Source organism: Rhagoletis pomonella, unplaced genomic scaffold (genome assembly GCF_013731165.1).
Source record: "Rhagoletis pomonella isolate Grant_MI unplaced genomic scaffold, Rhpom_1.0 Rhpom_scaffold_00003, whole genome shotgun sequence".
Taxonomy (NCBI): domain Eukaryota; kingdom Metazoa; phylum Arthropoda; class Insecta; order Diptera; family Tephritidae; genus Rhagoletis; species Rhagoletis pomonella.
This window is the reverse complement of record NW_023458557.1, coordinates 57,627,429-57,654,642: the sequence shown is the minus strand read 5'-3', so window position 1 is coordinate 57,654,642 and position 27,214 is coordinate 57,627,429. Positions and strand designations below refer to the sequence as shown.

General features: G+C 35.6%; 1 protein-coding gene and 1 pseudogene across 1 annotated transcript in view; both read left to right on the top strand.

Annotated features, from left to right (window-relative positions):
- The window catches only part of LOC118736317, a 36,382-nt pseudogene extending 28,496 nt beyond the window's left edge, over positions 1 to 7,886 (top strand).
- The window catches only part of LOC118735320 (cell wall protein DAN4-like), a 318,943-nt gene continuing 299,540 nt past the window's right edge, over positions 7,812 to 27,214 (top strand). Inside the window, exon 1 of the mRNA XM_036465002.1 lies at positions 7,812 to 9,310. Coding sequence (XP_036320895.1) covers positions 9,308 to 9,310 — 3 coding nt within the window. The 5' untranslated portion in view covers positions 7,812 to 9,307. The remainder of the gene's footprint in view (positions 9,311 to 27,214) is intronic.

Below are 27,214 nucleotides of genomic sequence, written 5' to 3'. Positions count from 1 at the left end.
GGAATTTTTGCTTTGAGAAAAAGTTGTCCTGCCAAGTTTAGAGAGGTAGTCATTTCTGCATGCTGTGGCTGCTTTCGTCACTCGCGCGCACTGCCGTTCGCTGTGATTTCTCGGCTCCCGACTGGGCTTCGTTGCACTACTACGCAGATGAATAGAGCAAAAAAACGAACAATGTGCTGTTTGGAGTCGTAGCAAATGAAAAGCTGTGATAGCGGTTTGCAGCATAGCAAAGCGAAATTTTTGCTACTGCTATTGCTATCGCTACGGGAGTCGTTGAATTGCTCTCGCAGCTGCTACAAATGCTCAACTGGTTTTTCGTTTGCTTTTGTCAGAGAACTTAGATAGATAGAGAAGGTGCAAACTGAAAGTGGAAACTATTCGCGGACGAAAAATTAAAAGCGTTAGAAAAGTTCAAGTCGGAATGTAAAAATTCTGTTGAATTTAATGTTGATAACTTAATACAATGTTGAGCAACATGAAATGTGATGTTCTTTGCGAGCAAATAAACGAAAATATGGTAAATCTTCACATAATTTTCATTAATTTGTAATTTTTTTTTAATTTTTTATCTTGTTCTCCTTTTATGAAGATGCAAATACAATTTAAAATGATAGTTTGGCATAAAGTTTACACACATATGTACATGCATACATATACTGGCAATCAAAAGTGAGTGCATGGTGTTTTTTGCTTAATATTTGCAATGTTTTTCAATTAATTTTTTTTATTATCTTTTTATAAAAATGTGGTTCATGCTCTAATCAAAACTATACAAGTCAAACTTTCAAACTTTACACAGAACATAGAAAAATTCAACGAATTCTCGTCTAAATTTTGACCTGTTTAATCTGAGTTTTTAGAAAAATTTTGAGTACGCAGATAGATCGGTTTTTTAATTCTAGTGGAACAAGATCAAGTTTTAAGCGGCTAAAAAATCCGGTTGATTTTTAATGATTATTTATTGCTGACGGCTTTTTGCACTTTTTACCAAATAAAAGTGAATTTCTTGTAGAATAAAATGCGCATGACCGTTTGCAAACAAATAAAAAAAAATTAGCGCTATTTTTTACAAATTGCACTTGCTATATGCATAGAACCGCAATTCGCGTCGAAAATAAGATAAAAGTTTAATTTAAAAACATTGCAAAATTAAACAAAAAACAGGATGCACTCACTTTGCCAGTGTACATACATATTTGTGTTTAAAATTAACTACTTATGAAATAATTTTTGTGGCACGAACATATACATACTTGCGCTTTCTAAAAATGGGAATAAAAATTGGATTCGCATAAAATTTTAATTCCAATAACTAATATTTTAGTGAAAACATTTACAATAAAGCTTTCAGTCGCTTTTGGCAAATTTGAGCGATTATGTGAAATTATGCATGCGTTTGTACCTACATATCCATTTACATATATTATTTTAAACAAAGCTAATAGTAAAATTTAAAATGGAATATGGATATGACAATTAAAAAAAAAAAAAAAATTGATTACTTGGTCCGTCCGGGATTTGAACCAAGACAAACGGCGAGACGCCAAAAAGTTGCATCGCCTCTAGCGTACACGCCACGGCACATTACTGAAACGGCAATCTCTAAATCACTACATATATGAAATTTTTCATTCGTCCAAGAAGACAAACGCATATATATGTGTGCATTTATAAATGTAAATATGTGCATAAATACCCTGCAAAAAATGCGACTAATCCGGGATGACTCCGGGAGAAATCGCAAAGGAACATGCGACTAATACCACTTTTGATCTCTATATGGAATGAACTGTTCGCTTTTGTTCGAGCATGACCTATGAAGAGACCAATTGTTCCCCTTTATACCCGAACGGGTACAAATAGCGACTAGTCACTTTAAAAAAATTAAAATAAAAATTTGCGCCAGCCGCGATTCGAACCGAGGTGCTCAGGTTTGTTAAGCGAATACTCTCTCTATGTGCCAACGACGCACATGAAATTTCATTGACTAAGTGCATACATATCATTAAATCGTTAATAGTACCCGTTAGAGATGAGTTGGGGACTAATTGATCTCCAATTATACCCGTAAGGGATGAGTCGAGACTAATTGATCCCCATTAGTACCCGCATGAGACTAGTTGCGACTAATTAATGCCCAATTGTACCCGATTCAGAGTAATCTCGGAATACTCTTTTTAGAGATTAGTCGCACAATTTTTTGCAGGGTATGTACGATTGTTCTGCTTTCGTCTTCCCCTCGCCGTCCTCCAACCACAGACAAATTATTAAATTTCTGCGAATTGCCACGACGCCACCAAAATTAACCCTTGGTTGACGAAATATTTAGGTTTTCGCATAAGTTTACATTTAATAAAGCCATACTCGTACATTTTATATGGAGAAGAATATTAATTAATTTAAAATTCTGCATGTAACCATGTTCTCGACGATACATGTAACTTTCATCAAGATTCACCATAAAAATTGTGCTTCATTAACAGTTGGAACCAGCTGAAACCAAAAAAACTATGTCCGCTAAAATGTGTTAAAAACCAACGGGAATTGACATTTTTTACACGCATACATGCATACATTCATATACACATGTACAGTGGAGTAGCACTAGCTTGGACATTGCATTGCTTGTACTTTGATGTGTTTGAATCTTTTATGGTACTGAAGATTTGCTTACGGATGAAAAATATTAAAAATCGTCCGTGCATATATGTAAATATACTTTTATAAACGCTTTGAAGTATAGAAATTTTTAATATTAAAAAATAAATAAAATAATTTTTTTGTATATATGTAAATGGTGTTCAAGGCACATTGACCCACCTGTACAAAAATCGTGGCGCGTCATGGACAAAAATTTTACAATTTCGGACCGAAAAATGTGAAAACGAGCTAAGTTGCCACGTTACATCTGTGAACTTCCGATAAAACCACATATGTTTGTGATTTTAGAAGTTTTGATTTTATTAAAAAAAAAAATGTATTTTCCTGCAGAAAACGTACACTTTTATTTAATGTTTATTAAAATGACACTTTAAAATACTAGTTAATGATTGAAATATTGGTATGGAACAGAGAAATAGAGTGTTTTGTCAAAAATTAACAAAAATTGCCAAGATTCGAGATAACTTATTTTACTGGTTATAGAGAAATAATTGCCACTTTTCACTTGGCTGGCCGAGATTTCTTCATTTTAAGATTTTAGAATTTTTGTGTCGGATTGACAAAGTTGCGCTTGTTGGTGATGAATTTGCGGGGAGATGTGCTGCGGTTGTTTTTATGAAAGAATTTACTTGGCCTTGAGAAATATGCGCATGCGTTTATGAATGAAATAGTTATTGTTGTATGTGAATATGCGCGTAATTATGTATGTGTGTATGTATGCTGCCGTGAGTTGTACATATGTACATTTGTATATATGTGCGTGATACTTAGACAGCAATATGCACGTATGTATGGATGTACTTATATATGCATGCAAAAACGTTGTCAATTAATGGAGCATGTAGTACATATAGACACATATATTTATGCGTGGGAAATGCATTTTCATTTGACTCCAAAACTACTGGGGCATATTAGTAGACGAAATAAAGTCGACTCTTAAGTTAAAGTTTGTCAGCCCCAAATAAGAAGAAAGTTAGTATGTACTTACATATATGTAATATTATGTGCAGGTGCAAGAACGTTATCAATAAATGATTTGGAGTATGTGTATGGGGTACATATTTACATATGTAAGTACATACATACATACATTCAGCTGCCATCAACAAATTATGTTTATTTATTTTTAATGATTTTCATTTAAAATATAATTCAATCTGGAACAGAAACCACAATAATAAAAGTTTAAAAGCTTGCACAAATTGCAAAAAAATGAATCAACCTTCAAGAAATGGTCATCCAAATTTTTTATTTGAATATTTAATATATTTTCGGGTATGCAGTATTGTAGTCCATTCAATTATATTATAAGAAAGTGCAGGTTTCAAGTTGTTAAAAATTACCGTTGATTTTTTAGATTTTTTTGTTGGGGTGTTGCTGTTTATTTTTCATACAAAAAAAAATTGGTCTATGTGTTATATGGAAGAAAATGCGAACACCCTGCACAAAAAAAAATTCTAAGAAATCAACGGTAATCTTTAACAACTTGAAACTTGGACTTTAGTGTACTTGATTGAATGGACTACAAAGCTGCATACCCGAAAATTTTCTAAATATTCTAACTAAAAATTTTTAAATTTTTATAACAATTTTTTTAAGTTTGATTAATTATTTTGCAAATTGTGCAAGCTTTTAAACTTTTATTATTGCGGTTTCTGTTATAAATTGAATTATATTTTAAAGGAAATTATTAAAAATAAATAAATAAACATAATTTGTAAACAATATCATTTTGAATTTCGTTGCTAATTAGTTGATCGCATCTGTATGTACTACAAGCATCCATATGCGCATGCCTGGGAAATGGATTTGCATTTTACTCCAGAACTATTACCTATTTACAAATAATATCTACGAGTATTGCAGTAAAACTCAAAAACAACTTTGAAGTTAACAAGTGCATTGCTTTGTAAATTTTTTTGTTAATGCGTCCATCTTTAAAGTGAGTATGTGAAAAAACCAATTTTATAATTTTTTTAACTAACATGCATTTTTACTATTTACATAATATAATACTCGTACAAGAAGCGAACTTGAACAGATGCTTTTTAAGTTTTTAGCAACATTAACTACTGAATAAATTATATTTAACAAGTGGTTTTGCAGAAATGCAAATCAGTAATTCTAACTAATATAAAAGTACATTTAATATAATTTAACTATATTAATTTATTTAATTTTATAAAAAAAATATACATGAATACGTTTCTGCATTCACCTGCAACCAAGCAACACATAGCCAGACACTTGCAACAAATATAACATTATCATAACAGAAATTTACATTTTTCTCTGTTAACTCTTCTTGAAATGTCAATCGCGCTGTGGTGATATTCCATGGATTTATTTTTCAGCCAAACAATTTTACGTTCCGAAAATTTGAACCTTCCTATCTATCTAAGTTCTCTGGCTTTTGTACAGTCGTTATTGATATACTAAAAAGAAAACATGCCGCCGCAGAAGCTTATTTTTATTATTGGAAATTACTTTAATTTTACTGACTGGGTTTGCCATGGTTTCTTCGGCAAATTTGCTTAGAACTACACGTAGAATACTCCTGTGCTATACGCGCATAGTGAAAAAAACCTCCCATACAAATTGACCCGCCGTAATGTACATAGATATGCAATATACAAGTACATAGGATTTTTATGGATCATTCCACGTGAAAACTTATGCGGCTCTGCCCAAAAATGGTGGAGAGCTATTGTTATTTTTAAAATGTGAAAAGTTAGTTATTTTTATGTAGAATCGAGGGTTAAGTAGAAGTCGGAAGAAAAATACTTTGAAATTTTAGACAACTATTTATCCCCTGCGATAGCACCTATAAATGAAGCAGCAGATAACCTTACATGAAAGCTAATATTAATGTTTTAAACTTCTGGAAAGAGAGGCAGTTAAGTGATCCAGAGCTCTATGAGCTAAGCAAAGTATGCTTTGCGATTCCACCCACTCAAGTATGTAAAAATAATTTTTGAATTTTCCAATAAAATGTTATAATTTTTCTTTTTTCTAAGGTCACAATAGAAAGGGCGTTTTCTTCCCTGAAATTAGTCCTAGCTGACAACCGAAATCGGCCTAGTCACAACACATTAGAAAACATCCTACTAGTAAAACTAAATTCGGGCCATCTGGATAATGCCATCGAAAATACATCCTTATTTGAAGAACACGACGATTAATAACAGTAAAAAATGTATTACGTAGTATTTTAAGTTCTCTTTTGAATTATCTTTACTGAATGAAATACATAGATATGTACAATTTTAATTCCTAGTTTAAATAAATGTGTGAACTAAAAATGCAACATATTAAAAGCAAACGAAAAACCAGTTTAGCATTTGTAGCAGCTGCGAGAGCAATAGCAACGACTCCCGTAGCGATAGCAATAGCAGTAGCAAAAATTTCGCTTTGCTATGCTCCGCACTGCAATCACAGTTCTTTTATTTCCTACGACTCTAAAAAGTACATTGTTCGTTTTTGTGCTCTATTCATCTGCGTAGTAGTACAACGAAGCCCAGTCGGGAGCCGAGCAATACAAATGCTTTTCGCGTTTTGTACTACCTGCTCTGCTACTGCTCTCTTCAAATGAAGAGCGGTAGCAAAAGCGAAGCAATAGGTTTGTTGCTATTGCTACTATAGAGTAGTAAATGCAAACACTGCTCACAATCAACAATTGCACCAAGCCGACGTCACGCACACGGCTAATTCTGTCAAAATCACAAAGACCGCATTAGCGGTACCACGATTGGCGCAATCTCTATTTCTCTCAATCGTGGATCTTGTTTACTTACTGAGGATTAAAACGGCATGCGGGTCGTCTCAAGCGGCTCAAACTTAAGAGCTAAGTAAATCACGCAAGCTGCTGATTAAACCTACTTTAGTATTTTCCCATACACTTTTTTGTAGATTAAAAATAAATTTCAACTTAAATATCGATATTGCGGGTAAAGTATCGATGTCTTCTATATTCCATATATGCCATGAAATATCTATATTCAGAATAATCGATACGATATCGAAGATTCCTACACCAGGATGGTATCAAACCAACTAGCTCTAAGTTTAGTGTGACCAGATAAATGCATCGTGATTATAATTAATAATAGATTTAACTCAAATTAATTATTTTACTAACAAGCTTAATAGAATTCTTGATCTGGTTTTCACCAGTGCGAATATTAACACCACCATTTCCCAGTGTCTTTCCCCATTCTCTCCGGCAGACAAACATCATGTCTCGTTATCACTTAAGGTGGAATTCTATCAATTCTCTATCAGCAAGTCTGAAGAAAAAGTTACGTTCAAATATGGATGTTGTGACTTTGATAAACTAAACTCTTGCTTGCTTGAAACTGACTGGGCGAATCTGTTCTCCAGCTTAGATGTTGAAAGTTGTTATTGTACTTTTAAATATCGAGTAAACGAAATCTGTCTTAAAAATATTCCAATAAAGAAAAAAAGGGCCTACAAACTTCCGTGGTACAATTATGAACTAAAAAAACTTAAGAACCAACGAAATAAGTTTTTTAATAAGTTCAAAAAAACTAAGGTACAGTCTCATTTTATACGGTATCAGCAACTGTTGAAAAAATTCAACTGCCTAAATAAGTTCCTTTAAAGAAACTATATTTTCAGTGTAGAATCGAACATTAAATCAAATCCTAAAACTTTTTGGCACTACATTAAGTGTATCAAGTCCAGCGTAGGTGTTCCTTCTGCGGTTTGTCTTGGGGAAAAATTTGCTAGCTCACCTTTAGAAGTTGCCAATTTATTCGCCGATTTTTGTAAATCGAATTTTTCTAATGACGACGTTAGCGACCCGTGCTACTCTTCTCACAATAACCCACATTCATCACTAAACTTTGGCTCCCTAAGTCTTACTTCTGATGACATATGAAATTATCATGAAAATTATTATTTCCAAACCAGTTTTTCTTGTAACGAAGTTTAATCATATATATATTTTTTTTCAGAAACAGTCATCACCTTACTGAAAACCTCTTGATACGAAAAAATATAAATAGGAAAAAATCATTTCTTTCATGTTTCTAAACCATGTTGAAATTATCATGGAAATTATTATTTCCAAACCAGTTTTTCTTGTAACGAAGTTTAATCATATATATTTTTTTTTTCAGAAACAGTCATCACATCAAATCGAATATGCTACACAGGAAAACGCATTTCAAAGTTATGCTTTAAAAATCGATACTAAATAGGATTAACAAAGAAGTAACGATAGCAAATACAAACCAAATGCGAATCGCGAATCGTATAAAGTAGAAAAAAATCTGCGCCAATCAGCGAAGAAAAATAAGAATTGCGTCAGAAAAATATCTAAATAATATCAATTGTCGATGGAAAATACGCGAATGTAAAGTGTGAGTCCCGCTAAAAGCATACAAATCATATTGAATTGATTAAAGTCAAAGCAAATCTCGGAAAAAATAATTGGCAGTGAATAAAAAACTGTCCGAAGCCGAAACAAAGTGTGTTACGACAGAACGGCGCACAGTGGGAAGTGCAAGCTGAAGCGCCAACGTTGCGCAGTGAAGAGGACTATTGTGTTGTGACTGGCACGGTTGGTCGGGCAGATCCGCTGCCAAAAACCCTTTGTTTTCGCTTTGGCTTTTTAGCCAAAACAACCAGGCACTCCAGCGCGTGCGCACACTCACCGAAATGCTCGAATAAAAAAAAAAATGATGTAAATTGAAGTGAACAGCGACTGTCAAATTTAAATTTCGTAATACTTCTCTCCGAAAGAGGGGGTACGCACTTTGAAAGCAACGAAATTCGGGATAATTTTGCGACGTATTTTTTGTGGAAATACCCGCCGAACGTTGTGAAAACAACAAAACTAACATAGATGATTAGTAAGCTCGCTGTGGAAAAAGAGCGGAAAATTTGCTTTGGTTGTTTCCATACACTGCCAAATTGCCAGATCAAAGGGAGTAAGAAAAAAACCCACCGAATTTGGTGCCAACGCGACATACGCCGTACCTACACTGCTTTTTTCAGGATTTGCCACAAATGACTATGCACCTAAGAGATTCCATTCTTAGCTCCCTGTAGTGCGCCATTGTGTTATTGTGCTTGTGTGATTCAGGGAATTTTCGTTGCGTAGTCGCATGTTTGTTGTGGAAATTTGTAAACATTGCAGCCACAACGGTACGCTCTTTAGCCTTGAAACCGCAGTGCACATAGCACACATCCTCGGATGTTGGCGCTCGTTGTTGAACAGTTGAATTGAATTGAATTTTGTGCTGTCGGTTACTGGTCGCTTAGCAGTTGTGGGTCCAACGTTGGCTTACCTGCGAACGAACAAAACGCCGCATATATATATTATAGCATACACACAATACCCTTTTGTTACTCTTTGCTCGATACTCGGAAACCAACTGAAATTCAACAATTCCTATCGGCTAAAACCGCCAGCCTATCAACTTAAACTCTCGACGAACTAAGTAAATAATAAAGTGTGTTTCTGTGCTTTTCGCGCTCTCGCAATTAAAACGTGTTGATGAACGGTAATTTAGTATTATCGCGTAAATACTTTTTAGTTGTTGCTGTTGTAAAACAATGTCATCAAAATGTGGATTAAACCTGATTTTCGTGTCGATCATTTTCATTATCATCGTAAATGGTAAGTAAAGAAGTTTGCATTGTGAAATTCCTATTTATATTTTTTTGGTGTGCCGATTATTTAATAGAAACAAAAAATAAATTCACAACCACATTAAAAAACAAATACATTTTTGGCACTTGATCATTTACTAATAAAATAATATTAAAATGTGCGTATCAAATACAAATTGAAATTCTCGTTCTCAAAACTTAAATAAATATTGTAGGAGCAAAATCTAGGTCAAAACGTTTTTAAAAGAAAAACGATTCATACAAATTTTAAAACGATCTGGAAATGATCGTAAGCTGAAATTTGGCGGCGTTAGCACTTTGCGCTTACTGTTTAACTCCGATTGAACACCGAACTCAAATTTCAAGGTCATGTGAAGGACTACGGTGCTATTTCAGTGGAACCAGCAATTTGATTCAAAGAAAATGAACGAATGAATAAAACTATTTTTCCAAGCTTTTATTTAACTTGGTCATCCCGCGGAAATTTCCAATCGATTTTAAACTAACTTCCCGACAAGGTAGAGGCTTGAAATTTTCAGCATAGTTCCAATAACGATGACAATGCAATTTAAAATATAAATGAATTCCCTAGATGGTTCATTGGTCTTGATACAAAGACGGTCAAAAAGTAAAATTTATGGCTAACAGAGCGTAATTTGCCAAAGAACGTAAAAACGTTACAAATTTGTTAAAGCTGCAGGCGGTAGTAAATAATAAGTATAGTTTCAGGCGCTAATAAAAGAAATACCGGAAATTAGCTTCAACAGTGTTTAACATTGCCAAAATGTTAAATTTTAGGCACTGCTGTTAAGAATTACATTACATATTTGGTTTCCTCACACAGGGAGTTAGTGAAATACAGAGATACAATAAAAGCCACGCATAATTCATATGCATGCATCTTAAAAGTGTACATACTACCTATGTAGGTACTATCCCGCAGGCGAAAAAATTCAGTTAGTACGATGTGCTTCTTCTGAATACTGTTAAGGCGATGTGGATAATGCTACATAGTCGTGTGCCATGGGATGTAAAAGGTAAACGGAAAATAATTGTCTATAATTAACATACCGAAGTGGTCAAAAGGCTTAGATTAGGTGAAAATGCTTCAGTTTAAGATAGAATTTACATTTACAAGTCTATTCTGCGCTGGTAATAAAAATTTTGTAACCTGTAAATAAAGTTCCTCTCAATTTTTAAACCCTTTTCGCATTCTGTTTACTCTTGTAACCGGTAAATTGCGTTACCATCTCATAAGCTGGTAACAAAGTATTGCCCCGTGAAATATGCAATGCCAGAACTTCCACAACTCTTCATAGCTGAATTGCTGAATATTTTAACTGCATTACCAACGTATCTAGAATCGCGGTGACAAGAACTGGTAACATTTTTTGGTAATAAAATTTTCCGGTTAGAAAATCTTCGGCAACGTGCAGAATGGACCTGTTAAAGAACTTTTGTGTTTATAGGAACAAAATAAAATTTGCTCATAGAGCGCTACTGCAATGCATATAACACAGAGTGACGTCGATACCGATGTTTAACTGGAGGTTACAGTTAACCAGCGATGGCGAAAACAACCCCTCGGTCCATTTTTTCAATGTCTTGTTAGCACTACCTCCCAGTTAAACGTCGTTATCGACATTTTACCTCCGGTTTGTGTTAACCGGATATTGAACGGCCCTTAGTCAATTGTTGTCGTTTGAAAGCGTGAAACTCCCTGCAGTGCGTTTGCGATTCGGTTTCAGCGTTCTACGAAAAATTTGTTAATCAAATAATTTGGTGTTAAAGACATAAATCTGAAAAGTTCTCTAGGAACGTTACACAAATTTTAATTTCTTGTGCCTTCGTCTTAAGAGCGCACATATATACATGTGTATGGATATACATAGCGTCGATGTTTTTGCAAAACCGCCCGTCGACCAAGAGCCTTTTTATGTAAGGGTGCATTCCAAAACGTCAAAATACAAAGCATCAGTTCCTCTTATTTCTAAATTACACTAGAAGAAAAAGTCTAACTTGCGCAAACTAGTTGAAAACTAGTATCTAACCGTACATTTGTCATTATCAGGGAACGGATTTTTAGGACCTAAAAACCTATAAAAAAGGCAAAATAAAATAACGAAATAAGCTGGAAAAGGCAAAATAAAATAGCGAAAAAGGCAGGAAAAGGCACTAGGTATTGCAAAAAAGGCAAAAAAAAGGCAAAACAAAATAGCGAAAAAGGCAGGAAAAAGCACTAGGTATTGCAAACAAATCAAAATAAGGCACTAAAAAAAGACAGAAAATACAAAGAACCTTCAAAAAATACATTTATTTTAAAAATGTTTATATTACAAGTAAAAAGAGAAAAATTATGAACTAGTTTCGTTATATGAAAAATTTGTACTTTGAATCTTTGACTATTTTATCCTTTCGAGTTTCTAACTAATAAAACTTTAATCTGTATAGCTGTAGTAACATTGAACCTCAAGATGCATTTTGAAGTTTTCTGGCAGCATTTTCATTCGATTTTCGCGAAGAAAAGCCTTGAATGTACTAAATGTGCGCTCGACGTTTGTTGATACAAGTGGAGCCCAATTTAAATATGGAACGGTTGAAACGTTCATATTATCAGGAATAAGGCCGTTTTCCTCGCTCTTTACAATTTTATCCACACCCCTTATTGTCCCAAAGCCTACGTTAGCTGAGAAAACGGCTTTGAAGTTTTCCAACACCAATTTGGCAAGAGGTCTCTGCGCCTCTATAAGCCGCATGGGCATGTGTATATTTTTTAATCTTAAAAAAAAAAAATTGTAAATGCTATAATCGCTTTTTTAAATGTAGAAAAGGTAAAAAAAGGCAATATCTTAAAAAAGGCAAAAAAAGGCAACACCAAATGTGTATATATGGAATCAGGGAAAGCTAAGTCGTGGACATTCTTAATCGAATATACTTCTATCTGTTTAGCAGAAAAAAAGGCAATTTCCATAAAATCCGTTCCCTGGTCATTACTGTCTGTTGAGGTTTAGAAATAAAAAGACTAATGCTTTGTATTTTGAAGTTTTGGAATGCACCCCATTTTCAAGGCACTGAGTTTGTTGAAGCCTTGTTCGAAAAAAAGAAAACTTTAAGAAGATTTCATGTAGGCTTTACGTGATTACCTGCCAAAGGCTTTAATCACGGTGCCCGCATTAGGCACAACGGATTAATTTTTGCATTAATCACTGCCCTGAACTGCAAGCACTTCAGTACCAATTGGCAGTATGTGATGGACACACTTACCACCTTGGTAGGGCCGAGGCCTACCTAAACCTCTGACGTTCTCTGAATCACGACATCCGGTTGAAATGCAACTCCACATTGAACCATTGCTGGTTCTACCCGCATTTAGATATTAAACCACAGCCACCACGATACTCCCCAAAGGGGCCGTACCCATGAACAGACCGGAGTAATGATCGCCGGCGAGATTTGCTGGACTGGCTCAACTCACCCTTGACCCCCTTAACTGACTCAGCTCACACTAGAACGACTTACACGACTACTTCACTCCACATTCATACTCCGTCTGGCTCGTCTCACTCGTCCTACTCGCCTCGCTCGTGGGCACCCTCCACATCCAGGAGCGGTGACACCACTTGCTCAACTTTCGACCGATCGAGTTGCTCGACACACATTCACCATCTTGCTCATCTCACACGTCCTACTCGCCTCGCTCGCGGGCACCCTCCACATCCAGGAGCGGTGATACCACTCGCTCAGCTTTCGCAATGGATCGAATTGCTCAACTTGCGCACAACTTTTTCAACATTTCCAGCGGTTTCCACCACACATTTCCTTCAATTACAACTTATTTTCACCATTTTCTAGTCGTGTAAGCCATGCCAATGTTTGCCTTGCCAGCCTTGCAAGCCTTGCTTGTGTCACCAGTTTTGCTCGTCTCGCCGACGAACACACTCCGGGGGCATCTGTTCCCCGTGGCACCATTTTTAAAGTCTTTGGTATGACTCTCGAAAGCCGTAGACTTCTTCCAGTTGAGCCTCCACCGACTCAGGACTGGTAGCCTTTAACTGGGGTAGACGGGGTTGTCAAGCCCGTACGCTGGAAATACCAAAGCCCCCTGTCTTCCCTCCTGTTTTCTCAAACCGGCCTTGGGACCGTCTAAGGCACAGAGGAGGCACTTCACCTCGTAACTACGACCCAGGACGATCTGTTTAGTTACAGGTATTCTTAGATTTACGTAAAGTTAAAGAACCTCGCGAGGTCATTTTGCTTTATACATAAATGGTGGTCAAAACATATGGAACTGAAAGGAATATTTTACGAAGGATGACCAAAAATAGTTTTAAGAAAAAACTGTGTTTGTTTTGCTTAAGTTTAATAGCTTAGTGTTGAAAGAGTATGTAAATGTGGCAAAATGCTTAGTTTTTTTTATGAAAATTTAATTCTCAATAGAGCTAATATAGTTAATATGTAATTTAATAGTAAAAATGTTTGCGAGGTATTTACGTTACTAAATTGTTACAGAAACTCAAAAGAATAGCTTTCCACGCATCGTCGAATCCTCTGAAGATTTGAGGTTTCCAACTGAATTGTGATGTGATATTTGGGCCGGCTACTTTAACATTTTCATATTTTTAAAAGTCAAACTTAAGTTAATTATGAATGAATGAATGGTATCTATTCTTCGCCTGAGGGAAGCATAACAGCTTCCAAATCTTCTTTAGATATCCATTGATCCAATAAATTCTATTTAGTAGGCTCACTCCTGCAGTAGAAAGACACAGCCACCCAACTCGTTCTTTCCTCCATGCTAGCACTGTTGGGTCTGTTAACTTCTAATTCTCTTCCTTTCTACCGAGGTGAGTTATTATGCAAACAGCACAGCCAAATTTCAATCAAATTGGATTGCAATCGCATATTTTAAGTAATATTGCAATCTGGTTTAATTACAATTAACATCGATTGCTTATAATTTGATTGCAAAAATTTAAATTTGCAATCATTTAGAAGAAATTGATTGCCATAAGTTTTTGATTGCAATTAATTTTTGATTGCAATCATTAATTGCATAAAAATTGCTAACTGCAATCTGCCTAAATGACATTTATTTTGATGAATAATTGGAACACACAAGCCCTCAGTGGGTTAATGCATCGCATTAGCAGCACAAAGTGAACCCCCTCACGGCATTACACCTAGCAGTAAGTTGTTTTGATTGCCGTCTTTAATGTTCCGCTAATCGAGAGCATATACCATGTGGGTGCATAAAAATCCGATTTTCTGCATGACAAAGCTGCAACTAAACAGCACCTCCATCGCGTTTTTCAACCATCCCTAGCAGTATAACGCATCGGTGGCTGAGGGGAAGATCGACCTATCTCGGCAGCCAGTTCGAAAACGCCCTATCTCAGAAAATTTTTCAATAACGCTCTACTTCAGAATTTGATTTAAGAACGCCCTATCTCAGAATTCGGTTCAGAAATGCCCTATCTCAACTGCCGATGTAAAAATGCCCTATCTCAGCACATTTTCAAAGTATTTTCGTTTGAGATAGGTCGCGTTTGAACCGAATTCTGAGATAGGGCGTTTTCAACCAAATTATGAGATAGGGGGTTTTTCAATAAAATTCTGAAATAAGTAGGGCGTTCTTCAATCAAATTCTAAAGTAGGGCGCTCTTGAAAAGTTTTCTGAGATAGGGCGTCTTCGAACTGACTGCCCTATTGCAGGTCACCATGTTCTTGGGTCCCCCCAGTGGGATGGCCAGACGCTGTTCGCTGAGTGGCAAGCCCACTACAGGAAGGCCCAGAATTTCCGGTGTTTGCCGTGCAGGCCTCCCGTCGAGTGCTATGTTTGCGCGTAGCATTGGCCTTTGAACTTCTCAGGCCAGGGGTGCCTTGGTCCTACTGCTGTTGGGTGCGGGTGCACCTGATATCTGCTTCCGCATAGGGCTACTTTTGGCTAGGCTCGGTGGTACCGTGGCTTTGCTTTGTGCAGAGTTTGTGACTCCTTTTGGCCTTTGTTTAGGAGCGCCGGACTCCCGTACTGGAGTTGAAGTTTTAAGGTTTGGTGTTGTTGATTTGTCCATATTTTGTCCCACCAGACGTGGAGAAAAGGAACGTCCGCCCGGGCAGAGATCCGCTGTACCCGGGTAAGGCTAGTTGGCTTCGAAGGTCGCCCGGTATCCGGAGCAATCCGTCCGCCACTGGGCTTGCTGAAGGGCCCCCAGTCAGGCTGATCCTCGGCACGGGGAGGCCCCTTATACTAGGGGGGGTGCTAATCGCAATGCAATTGAACACCTACGAGTCGACGCTTTGGAATGTCGCGTGTGTGCAAGTCGATCACCCTCATCAAAAACACCCCAAAACGGTGCAACAACTACTCACTTGGAAGTTTTTACTAGTTTTGTGTTCAATAACCTTTTCTGCTAGTTTTCTCTTTTTCTCAAATTCACGTTCTATTTTGCTCAATTTCTTTATTAAAAAAGCATGAATAAATTATTGCATTTTTGAGATTGCAATTAAAATGTTTGATTGAATCAGTGATTTGATTGCAATCACAATCATTGCAATCAAATGTGCTTACAATTAAATTGATTGTGGTTTTTACAATCAGAACAATGCAATAAATTTTGATTGTAATCCTATTAGTAGCACAATCATTGATTGCTAAAAAAATTTATTGCAAATTTTTACAAACTAGAGTGCCAGTTACTGTCGAAATTCGACAGTGTTTCTAGTTTTATAATTAACGTATCGTATAAAAAACAGTTATAAGCGTTGTATACAATTCAATTCATATCAAACATTTTGATGTATAAAACAACAAATTCAGACATTTTATGCGTTTAAATAAAAGTTAGGTTGTTCACACTTGCTTGGTTATCAGGTTATCAGGTTATCTGGTTATGTGGTTATATTTTTTATTCAGTTTACTACAATAAAATACACTACAGAATAATAACTTTTAACCAGATAACCTTATAACCAAGCAAGTGTGAACAACCTAAATATCAAAAATATTGTACACAAAACGTTTGTAAAAAAAACGTACCGAGTATATATATCTTTGAGATCAATTCAATTCAATTCATTTCAAACGTTTTTTTTTCTTTGACAATACAATATTAACCATTTTATTCGTTTAAAAACAAAAAGTTTTTATATCCTATATTATATCAAAAACAAAAAGTTTTTATATCCCCTAATTGTATACAAAACGTTTGTAAAAAAATCATACATCTTTGAGATCTCTTTTTGTTGACCACACGTAATGTGCATCAGCCTTTTGTACTAGTTCTTTACAGTGCATAATTTTATTTATTGTACTGATGTTTAGTTTATTTCTGAGTGTGGCTTTTGGCGCAGGCGAGTTTTCATCACTACGAGAATTTTCAGTATTTGTTAATTGACACATGCCTACTTAGTCGCAATTTTTTACCTGAACAAGTCGTCGTAATTATTGTCCACACTTACTTCGGACGGTTCAGAGGCTTTATAGATATACCTGCAAATAAACAACGATTAAAAAGTTACTACTTTAAAGCAAAATTAACTTACTTGTCCATCACTAATATTTTCGCTTGTTTGTTAAATTCAATTGAAGAAAGGCGCGCAAATGCCAAGTTTTTGACATTTAACATCTTTCTTTCACTCTTTCTCTTGTCATTATTTCCTTTGCTTGCTATGAATGCAGGGTTACCATTCATAGATATTTCTAGAGTTACTATAAATAGTAGATAGCACTGGCAGTATGCAATCTTAAGCAAATAAATTTTATTGCTCAATTTGGTTGCAATTTCACTTTACCTACCAAAAGCTTCATCCTACCAACCAAACTACCAAAGGATAATGAGCCTACCAATTTTGGTCCAATTGGACCAAAACGGCAACGCTGGTTGTCACACAAAGCGGAGGGACCTACAGTTTTACGCCGACTCCGAACGGCGATTGAATTTTTATGAGAAGCTGTTTTTCATAGTAGAAATACACTTGGAGGTAGTTGCCTGACCGCTGTTAAGAAAAAACCTTTTTCTATATTTTTTGCGATGTTACTTTGACCAGGGTTTGAACCCAGGCGTTGCGGAGTGGAAGCGCGCACTGCTTACCACTACACCACAGCGGCCGACTTTTAAATTAAGTTCTAATAAAAAAAGCTAGCCAAAAGCAAAAGCCCTTATTGTAGTATGTATTAGGAAATGACACACACTGTTTTTTCTTCTTGTATCACTTTAAATAACCAAACTTGCCACACATTTAAGTTTAATCTCATAACATGCCCATCGCTTCAATAGAGCTTAAGATAGAAAACCGAATAAAAGACAAACAGGTTTTGCAGCGGTAACCGGCGTATTGAGAGTGATACATTGCAGGCGACTTGGTAAACGAACTCCTAACAAAGAATAACAATGAATCATACAAACTGGCGAGAGAAACAAGTTGAAAAGAAATTCCCAAAGCAAAATACTCTAAAGTGAATACTCTGAGTAAAAAATTGTAGTAACAACGTCAAAGACAAAAGAAATCATACAGAGAAGACTGATGGTTCCATCTCATATTCTTACATATAGAAGAATACATAGACGTGTGATTGCTATATCCATGTATGTGATTGTCTGATTGAAGTGCCAGGTTGAAAACAAAGAAACTTCGTTAAGGAGGAAAAAGCAAAAGTTTTGTTTGAGGCTAACTTGAGTGCTGTTCCCTTATCCGAGACGTATGCAGTGTTGCCAGAGAAAGTCCCCTAAAAATCTTAATTAAAAAAAAAAAAAATCTTAAAAATAAGATTTTGAAGCTAAAAAAAATCTGTTCGATCCCAAGAAATCTCCATTTAAAAATACCTCCAAAGAAACACTTAATTCTATATTGTCTGTACGGCTGTAAATAGCCTTTATTATATTGATTTATGTTATTTCACACAGAACTCGGGAATTGCATGAAATTGTCATAAATAAATAAGTAAATAAAACATAAAAAAATAAATTTGCCAACAACGTCAGGGTGTATCTACTTATTTTTGACGTTCACTCTACATCCGTCTCCCGAATATTCTACGCATCTTCGTCCTACTGAAAGATCTGTATCTTCTAGATATTCTGTTTTTATTTCATTCCGGAAGTCGTAGATATAATCGGGAGTGTCGTCCTGTCCCTCCCGCTAATTTTTTTTGAAGATTTCTATTAAAAACAGCCCAAAAAATCTTCATTTTGAAGATAAATCTTCACTTATGGCAACGCTGAACGTATGATGTTGACTGAGAATGTATGTACATATGTAAGTGTATGTAAACACATTGGCACAATTATTGGCATCCCCACAAACAGGTTAAGAGTGCTCAGTCGAGCATAATAGCAGGAGGGAAGTGGAGTGGTGCTGTGCTTGAAAGCTGCTGTAGGTTGTTTTGCCAATCAATAGAGATTTCCATCTTTTGAAATCGCACTTTCTACACTGCAAGGTAGATATGTAGATATGTACATACGTATATACTTGTACAAGATGGTATGAAATATAACAAATGGTTGTCCTGAAATATCTGTATTTATGCATGCATGTGGTTATGTGTGCCAAATATGTACTTATGCACATAGATACATACCTACTTAGATACATAAATGAGGCATTTGAGGCGCTTAATTTTTTAAACTGTTTTTTTTTTTTACTGGAAGTGCAAATGCCATCGCTTAAATATTTGCATTAAATGGAATAAAGTTCTCGCGACCTCATATACATCTTATGTAACTATTACACCGTGCGACAAAAACACAAGAAATAATCGATATACTCACGAAACTATGGGCCAAATATAGTAAAACTGCCTATTTAGTTTTTCACTCTGACGACAGGATTTATTTTAAAGGACTTTGTAATTTCAAAGATATGATTAATTCAAAAAATTATTTAAAAAATTCAATGCAATGTAGAATAAAAATATAGGTACTAAATGAAAGGGAAAATTTTTTAGAATTAATTTTTTTGGATTCACAAGGACAAATAGGTAATTTTTTAAGCTGTTAAAGTTTGAAGGACGATATTCGAGGATGTTATCGGGTTTATATAAGTCCTTAACATATAACTTTTTCAAATACAAATATTGCCAAATTTCAAGGATGCAATTTTAAAAGGACAGTCCTTCTGCACCAAAAACTTGGATCTGTTTAAATTCTACAGGATTTCCTCTTTAATTTGATACCTATACTTCTTCTCTAAGCACATTTCTCTGAATTTTTTAAATCCTTTTTGAATTACTGACGTCAGAGTGAAAAACTAAAAATGCAATTTTACTATATTTGGCCCATGGTTTCGCGAGTATATTGATATTTGTGTTTAAAAGTCACTATCGCGCGGTGTTATATTTATAATGAGCTAAACATTTATATTAATTATTAAATTAAATAAAAGCTTGGAAAAAAAAGAAATATAGCCAATACTGGTCAAGAAAAGGAGTTTCTATTATTGCCAGCAGTGCAAATTATAAATACCAAGAATCCCGGGATTAACATTCCTAATACATACGTAACTATGCTGTTTCTCAATCTAAAATATTTTAAATATATGTGACCTGGTCTACGAAAAGGGAGCTTACGTGCGAAAACTAGTTTTCTGTGAAAAAGCTGTTAAAAGTAAGCAACTCGTTTCGTTTACTCGTTTTTACTCTTCTTTCTCTACATTTTTAGTACACTTCTAAGCAAGTTAGGATTTTCTGCTTTTCACCACGTGAAAAAGCATCTCATCTTCCATCCGAATCAACCAAAAAGTGAAAATTTATTTTTTGACACCTAAGCCTCCTTTCCGTAGACCAGGTCACATATATACAAAATTTTTCGAAATCTCTAACTTCACTTAAGTAATTGCTGCCGAGGTCACCACTAAACAAATTGTGTTACGATATTTTTAAGAAATGCATGTGCTCATAAATACATATACTACCAGAATTTTACGAACCACCAAAAAATTGCTTAAAACCGGTTTCGAAACTTTGTATGCCCCAGTTGTTTAAACTTTAATCTATAAATTTACGGCCAAATGCATTTTTGACTAATTCATAAATAGAGAACATACATACACACTCCAATAAGTACTTAACACTACAAAATTGACGCTCATAAAAGCAGACTTGTGCTCAAATACACTAATTTACAAGCCCCCATTCTCATACATACTTCCAGATCTACTTGTATGCTTACATACATACATATACCTGTGTCTATTTGAGAGAACACTACAAGATCGAGACATTGACCTCGGCGTATTGTTTGCTTTTGCGTCGGGCTGCTTGCCGATTGTCGGTTGTGCAAATGAGTCTGGGCCCGTCAAAATGTACAGGTAACCAGCCAAGCATTCAAACAAACAACCTGTCTAAAGCTTGACAGTACGCGTAATAACAATAAACCTATGTACTATGTATGCATATACATATGTAATAAATAGAATGTGTATATAATTTTTATGTACACATATAATTATAATTCGTCAGTTGCGATATGTCTGCTCACTGGAGTGTAAGAGATAGGCGGCCAACAAACTGATCAGATTACTAAAGATACCCTGCAGAAAATCTGATTAGCTCAGAACTAGCGTAGATCTAGATCTTTTGCCGACAGTTCTAGCTCAATACCCAAGCAATGCTTTCAACTGTCCAGTTTTACACGGCGATGTCATAGGCGGTGGCAATTGTCGCCCAGTGCATTACTTTGCACCTAGTTTTTAACCTGTTACGTTTTGGATAGTTTATTTTTTGTAAGAAAACGTTTTTAAGATTCTATTTTTGGATATTTTTTCGTTTTTTTCTTGTCTTTTACAGATTCCATTTTCGTTAAATACATATTAAAAAAAAATTATTGCAAGCTGCACAACAATTTAATTTCAATAAATTTTAAAACTCACAACTGCCTCCACCGCGATTTGAACTCGCGACCAACGATGCTTGAGTCATAGGTCTTCTCGCTGAGCTACTTTCGTATTGTACGAGTAGTGAGCATTTGCACATTTACACCGCAAGTGTCAACTGTCCCGCTATGCATCCGTTTGCACTAGTTCAGAGATAGTTGTAATATATGTATGTAGTTCGGAACTACCGCTTTGTCAGACTGTCTCTAAATTTTACGGCAGGGTGTGTATGGAAACAATACGCATACATATGCATGTATATGACCTGCAGGAAATGTATCTAACTATAAGTTAACTTGAAGTTGATTAGGAAGAAACCAAAGGTTACTATTATCTGTATATTTTCTTTGAGGAAAGCTAACTATATTTGTAAGGCGATAGCCGCGAAATAGTCAATGTAGGATACCTCTGCATTAGATGTCAACTAACTTGTAACTAACTACTTTTGGATATAAAATAGGAATCTTGCAACTTCATTCTCTACACAACTCTCCAAAAGTCGCTCTCATTTACAGGATTTTGGAGAATTTTGGAGTACGGGAACATTTTTCCTGCAAGTTCGTGTGAAATCCTGTAAGTTCATGGAGTACTGGATCAGAGCTATTTATTCTTGTAAAAGTAACAATAGCAATTAAATTTATAAAATCCAAAATGAATATAAAAAAAAACTGAGATACAAATTAGTTTTTAAAACTGAACTACATTCATATGTGTGTACATATTTATCTGGAGAAGAGCCGGGTGCAAATGGGCTTAAAAAATATGTAGCGTGCCGAAGTGAGCTATGGTAGTTGAGTAGCATTCAATAGAAAAGTAAGTATAGAATTTCATACTGATGTCTCGGTGTTGATTGGTAATGCATAAACACGACAATTGTCCCCTTCCTACGACATACGTATGTTAAATTCGCTACTTTTAAACGATGGAAGTGGATTTGCGCGGAACTAGATACGTTCACTAAGGTTTAGCGAAATCGGTAGATTTGTACTAGTTCCGTTTACTGAAAGGCTTATACCTGCTTTTTCGAAAAACTCCTCTTGAATACTTTTTTCTCTGACTTTATATGCCTTTGTGCTTGCATTTGTCCTCCAACTTTGAAAAGATTTATTGTATGCAATATGTAGAATGCATTCCATTAACTTGATTCGCGCATCTAGTGGAGACAAACCTACTCTGAAGCCATCTGTGTCTTCTGTTTTGCTTCTAACCCGATCTAAATCATTCATCTCAGAAGGTTTCGCCTTGCGTATAAAACATACAGCGTTGGAAGCTGTATCAGTTACCGTCTGCGCTATTTTTCCATCGATCATGGTGAATAGAAGTTCGTGATTAACTTTAAAGGTGTTGCTATTAATACAGACAACTTAAATCAAGTTAGCTATTTCAGATTCGATATCTCGTTGTCTATGAAATCTATGGTTTCCTTGGAGTATTGAAATTGTATGCGTCGGCATAACCTTGTAGACGAAGGGCTATTGTTATTCCAGTATACGGAGCTATAGTTATCTTATTTAAAATGTAACTGAAGAGGCACGAAAGATGTTAAAAATATATTTGAGTCTGAGATATCTTTTTCATAAAATTTATGCTTATATTCACTGTGACCAGAAGAACCGTCATACCCCCATTTGGAAATAAGTGTGATTTCTTCTTTGATATTCGAGAGTTCTTCTGCCGATTTGGTTTCTAAACTTCTACTTGTTGTGTGATCAAGCAATTGCTGTACAAGCATTACTTTCAGTAGCATCAATATCTGCAGGATACAATTTTTTTTCGATTCAATAACTTTATTGTAGTTCGGCAAATTGTCATACCCCAAGTCCTTTGTAGCTTTTCTGACAACTTCGTATTGATGCTTCGATAGTGAAACATCTAGCGTTAGCGCCAGAGCCTTTTCTGGGGGTGAATACCGCTCTTTTTATTGGATTTTTAATTCTGTCTGCAGCCATAACAATCATTCTCTAAGAAACACTCTCACACAAGTTTTGCACTGTGCTGGCTATAAGGAGAGCGGCGGAGCTACTAAGCAGTAACCTCGTAAACAAACAAGTGAATCTCTACATCGACAATCAGGCTGCGATTAAAGCGGTGCTATCGTAGAGCACTTCCTCGATTGGTGTGGCGGAGTGCAGAGCAGCTCCGAATTTGCTACACACCAATAGTGGCATACATCTTTACTGGGTTCCGGGGAACACCGGCGTCGCGGGCAACGAAGAAGCCGACAGGTTGGCCAAAGAGGGTGCTGATAGAGGAGGTGCCGATTTCCCTCCAAGGCGCAGAAGGCGTGGAATAAAACGCAAGGCTGCAAGGTGTCCAGGGTTATGTGCAGAGCATATGACAAGAAGCTCACGAAGTTTCTCCTTTCCCTCAAGAGGGAGAACGCTAGGCTAGGGCTCCTATACGTTCCCGTTTCCAGGGACATGGCCCTGTTTCGGACTCTTGGTCCCGTGACCCCGTTTACAACCAAAATGTCCCCGTTTAATGCTTGGGACAACAATATATAATTCGCTTATTTAAATTTTAAATGGTTAGCGGAAAATTGTTCAGTCTATCGGATTCGAAAGTGAAAAGTGAACATTTTTGGGCGAAAATAAAACTCATCATAACGCTGCGTTTACATAACTCAATTTGATTTAATTTAATTGTAAAATTTTCTGAAAAGTAGGCGTCCAGATAAAGACAATACACTTTGCAGCAACCGCCGTACAGTGCGTAATTTCGGCGATCTACGGGCAGGAAAATCGATAATCGAAGTTGGTAAAACAAAGAATCCATCAATTAGAGGAACAATTATAATGATATCTAATGAATGCTATGAGGAAGTAACTCATTTAAAATCGTTTATTGAAAAATGTACATTAAAGTGGAAAGTAATACCGCCCTTAGAAAAATAGAATTTATTTTTTTAAAGATACTATTGAATACGAACGAAAAGCAAACTTGCTAACATTTCTGCAATACATATGTATGTGCCATCCTTTATTTCATCACAATGGTCTAAAGAGAGAAACTCGCTTAACATTGGCCCCGTGGAAAGAATGGTTCAGTGCAAGATCAACTTTAAAATGACGTGCACTGAATTCTACCATTATGTAAAAAATGAACACGAACTTTTAAGCAAAGTCAAGACTAGTGAAAAATACGAATGGTATACGCTTAGAGACCCTAAAACATGTAATATGAGTTAGTTACGTAAAAATGTGTTAAAATAGTTCTTGTTTTGTTTGCTTACATTTACGTTAAGAAGTACAAATACGTTCCTGAACTGAACTTTTTCTTTGATCTGTAACGGCTATGTTATTCTTATTATACATAAGTAAATCATATTTTAATATTTTGAAACAGTTATTGTTTTGTTTGTTTGTATAAGTTCATTAAATCAAACACTTTTAATTTTCAACTTTAGTTTACATATTTATTTCACTTCACATTTGTGATATTTTTTTTCTACCTCTACAGAAAATTCACAGAGCTGAAGTACTTTTTTACCAACCAATGTTTCGGGTGTTGTTGTTGTTCTACCTAGGCGCGAGCTTAAGTACTATTTTGCTGACCAATGTTTCGGGCGTTGTTATTGTTTTTACATGTGTGCGAGCTGGAGTACTTTTTGCTGATTGGTTTTCCTGTTGCTGTTGTTATTTCGCAAACTGCTTAGGTGTTATTGCTCTGTAGTTACAAAGCATCGCATGCTAATATGCTAACTTATATTAGGTTGGCCAAAACGAGTAAAGTCGGAATTTTAATTCTCTTATTCCCTAGGATTGTTCCACGTCGAAAAAAATTATACCCTTATTTTGAAATCAAACCACATTTAGCGGTCGCTCAAAGCGCTTAAAGTTTTCCATGTATTTTATATGGGAACAACAACTTTTCGTAGAAATGGTATAGAATTCTAAACAATCAACATTTTTCGATCTGAAACCTCTGGTTTTCTTCAAGAGGATTCCAATAATAATATCCAGTTGTTTATTTAACCATTTTTTAAAACTAACGAGTTTTTATTGGTGCCGCCATTGCCTTTTTTTGGGCTTATTGGCGGACCTATAAATTATAGTTACTATCAAAAAATGGTTAAATAAACAATCGGGTATACGTTACGTATCCATACAAATATTTCCTTGGTCTCTATTTATTATGGTTTACGCAATTCCGTTTTTGTATGTATTATAACAGAGCATCAACTAAATTTTCCTCTGCAATTGAACGAGATTATAAATGTAAATATGATTTAAAACAAGTAATTTTTAAGCAAAAAACAAAATTCTTTCTTCATGATCCAATGATCGGTTTGCACCAAATTAGGGACCACCAGTGAGGTAACCCCTTTTCTTTAAAAAAAGAATTATATAAATCGGTTAACGTGGTCCAAAGTTATGCGGTAATATACATAAAAAAGATATATATTCCGTCGAACTGATAACCTTCTCCGAAAACTACCGTGGTACCGTGTTTCAAACATCTTCGACAGAACGTTTAGTTAGACATAATGAGATAAACATATAAGTTATATTTGGGCGGTATGACGCCCATTTTCCAAAACTCCTTAATACTTTTACTTCTTTTAAAGGGATTGTTGCTAGTATCAATTTAGAGTAAATTAGCGTCCTTAAATTTTGAAATATTGAAGTTGCATTTCATTTCATTCATTTATTAAGAGAAAAAGCATTAGTACAATAAGATCATAGATCTTTTATAGTACAAAACAGAGATTAAAAATACCAGTAAAACAAAATACATACAGATTACTTAAAACAAAAATAAAATAAAATATATATCACATTATACATATGTAGCAAAGATCAACACAGATGACAAAAGAGTTAAACATTTAGATAGCGAAGCCCAGACTCACAGAAAATAAATAAATATTTGGTTCAGCGAAAGTACGTATAGATGGTGTTCTTAAAGTTGCTTTTATTTAATCCACTCCGAACGGAGGTAGGGATAGAATTCCAGATACGAATAGCATTGACAAAGAATAGCCTTGCAGAGGTTAGATAATTAAATGATGGTACTATCAAGTCGTTTATTCGAGCTGATTTAGGGAAAATTAGTTTATTGTAGAGATAGCTAGGAGCATTATCTAGCAAAAGTCGACATAGAAATATACAATTCCTGGCTTCCCAATACTCGGAGATTTAACAACCCAACAAACGCGACCTCCACCCAGAGATATGGTCATATTTCGCCAATCCAAATACGTAGCGTGTTATGTGGTTAAACACAACTTCAATTTTTTGGGCATATTGAGAATTCAATTTGCTGTAGACAAGTACGGGATAGCATATGATCGGTAACATTAACTGTAACGCAAGTTTTTTCCTAACGTCAACCGGAGTGTAGGCGGCAGTAATTCTCAAATTTCTTAAAATGCTGTACGCTTTGCTGACAACAGAGTTTACGTGATCGTCACATGAAAGGCTAGAGTTAATAATAAAGCCAAGATTTGACACCTTTGACACAAATTTGAGACAACTACCGGCAATAAATAGTTGCGGAACATCCGAGTTTTTGTGTTTCTTAGAAATAGGTAGCACATATGATTTTTCACTATTAAGGCGGAGGTCATTTCTCAACGCCCAGGAAGCGATGGATGCTAAGTCATTGTTAAACTTAAAACAAAGTTCATCTACATTCTCGGAATTTGCTGAAAGATAGAGCTGTACATCATCAGCATATACATGCATGTCCACATGCTGGCAAATATAAAAAATGTCATTTATGAATAAACTAAACAATAACGGTCCCAATATTGAACCTTGTGGGACGCCAGCAAGTAGTGGTATTAGCGTAGATGATTGATAGCCGATTCTAACACGCTGAGCTCTGCCAACCAGATAACTCTGCATGAGTCGCACTGCAGAATTCCCAAACCCAAAATAATTTTTCAATTTCATGCACAGAAGGTCATGGTTCACAGAGTCAAAAGCTTTAGAAAAGTCAAGAAGGCATAACAGGGTTAACTCGTTCTTGTCAAAGGGTATTCTTATATCATCTAAAATTTTTAGGATAGCCGTAGAGCAGCTATGCCTTGCTCTAAAAC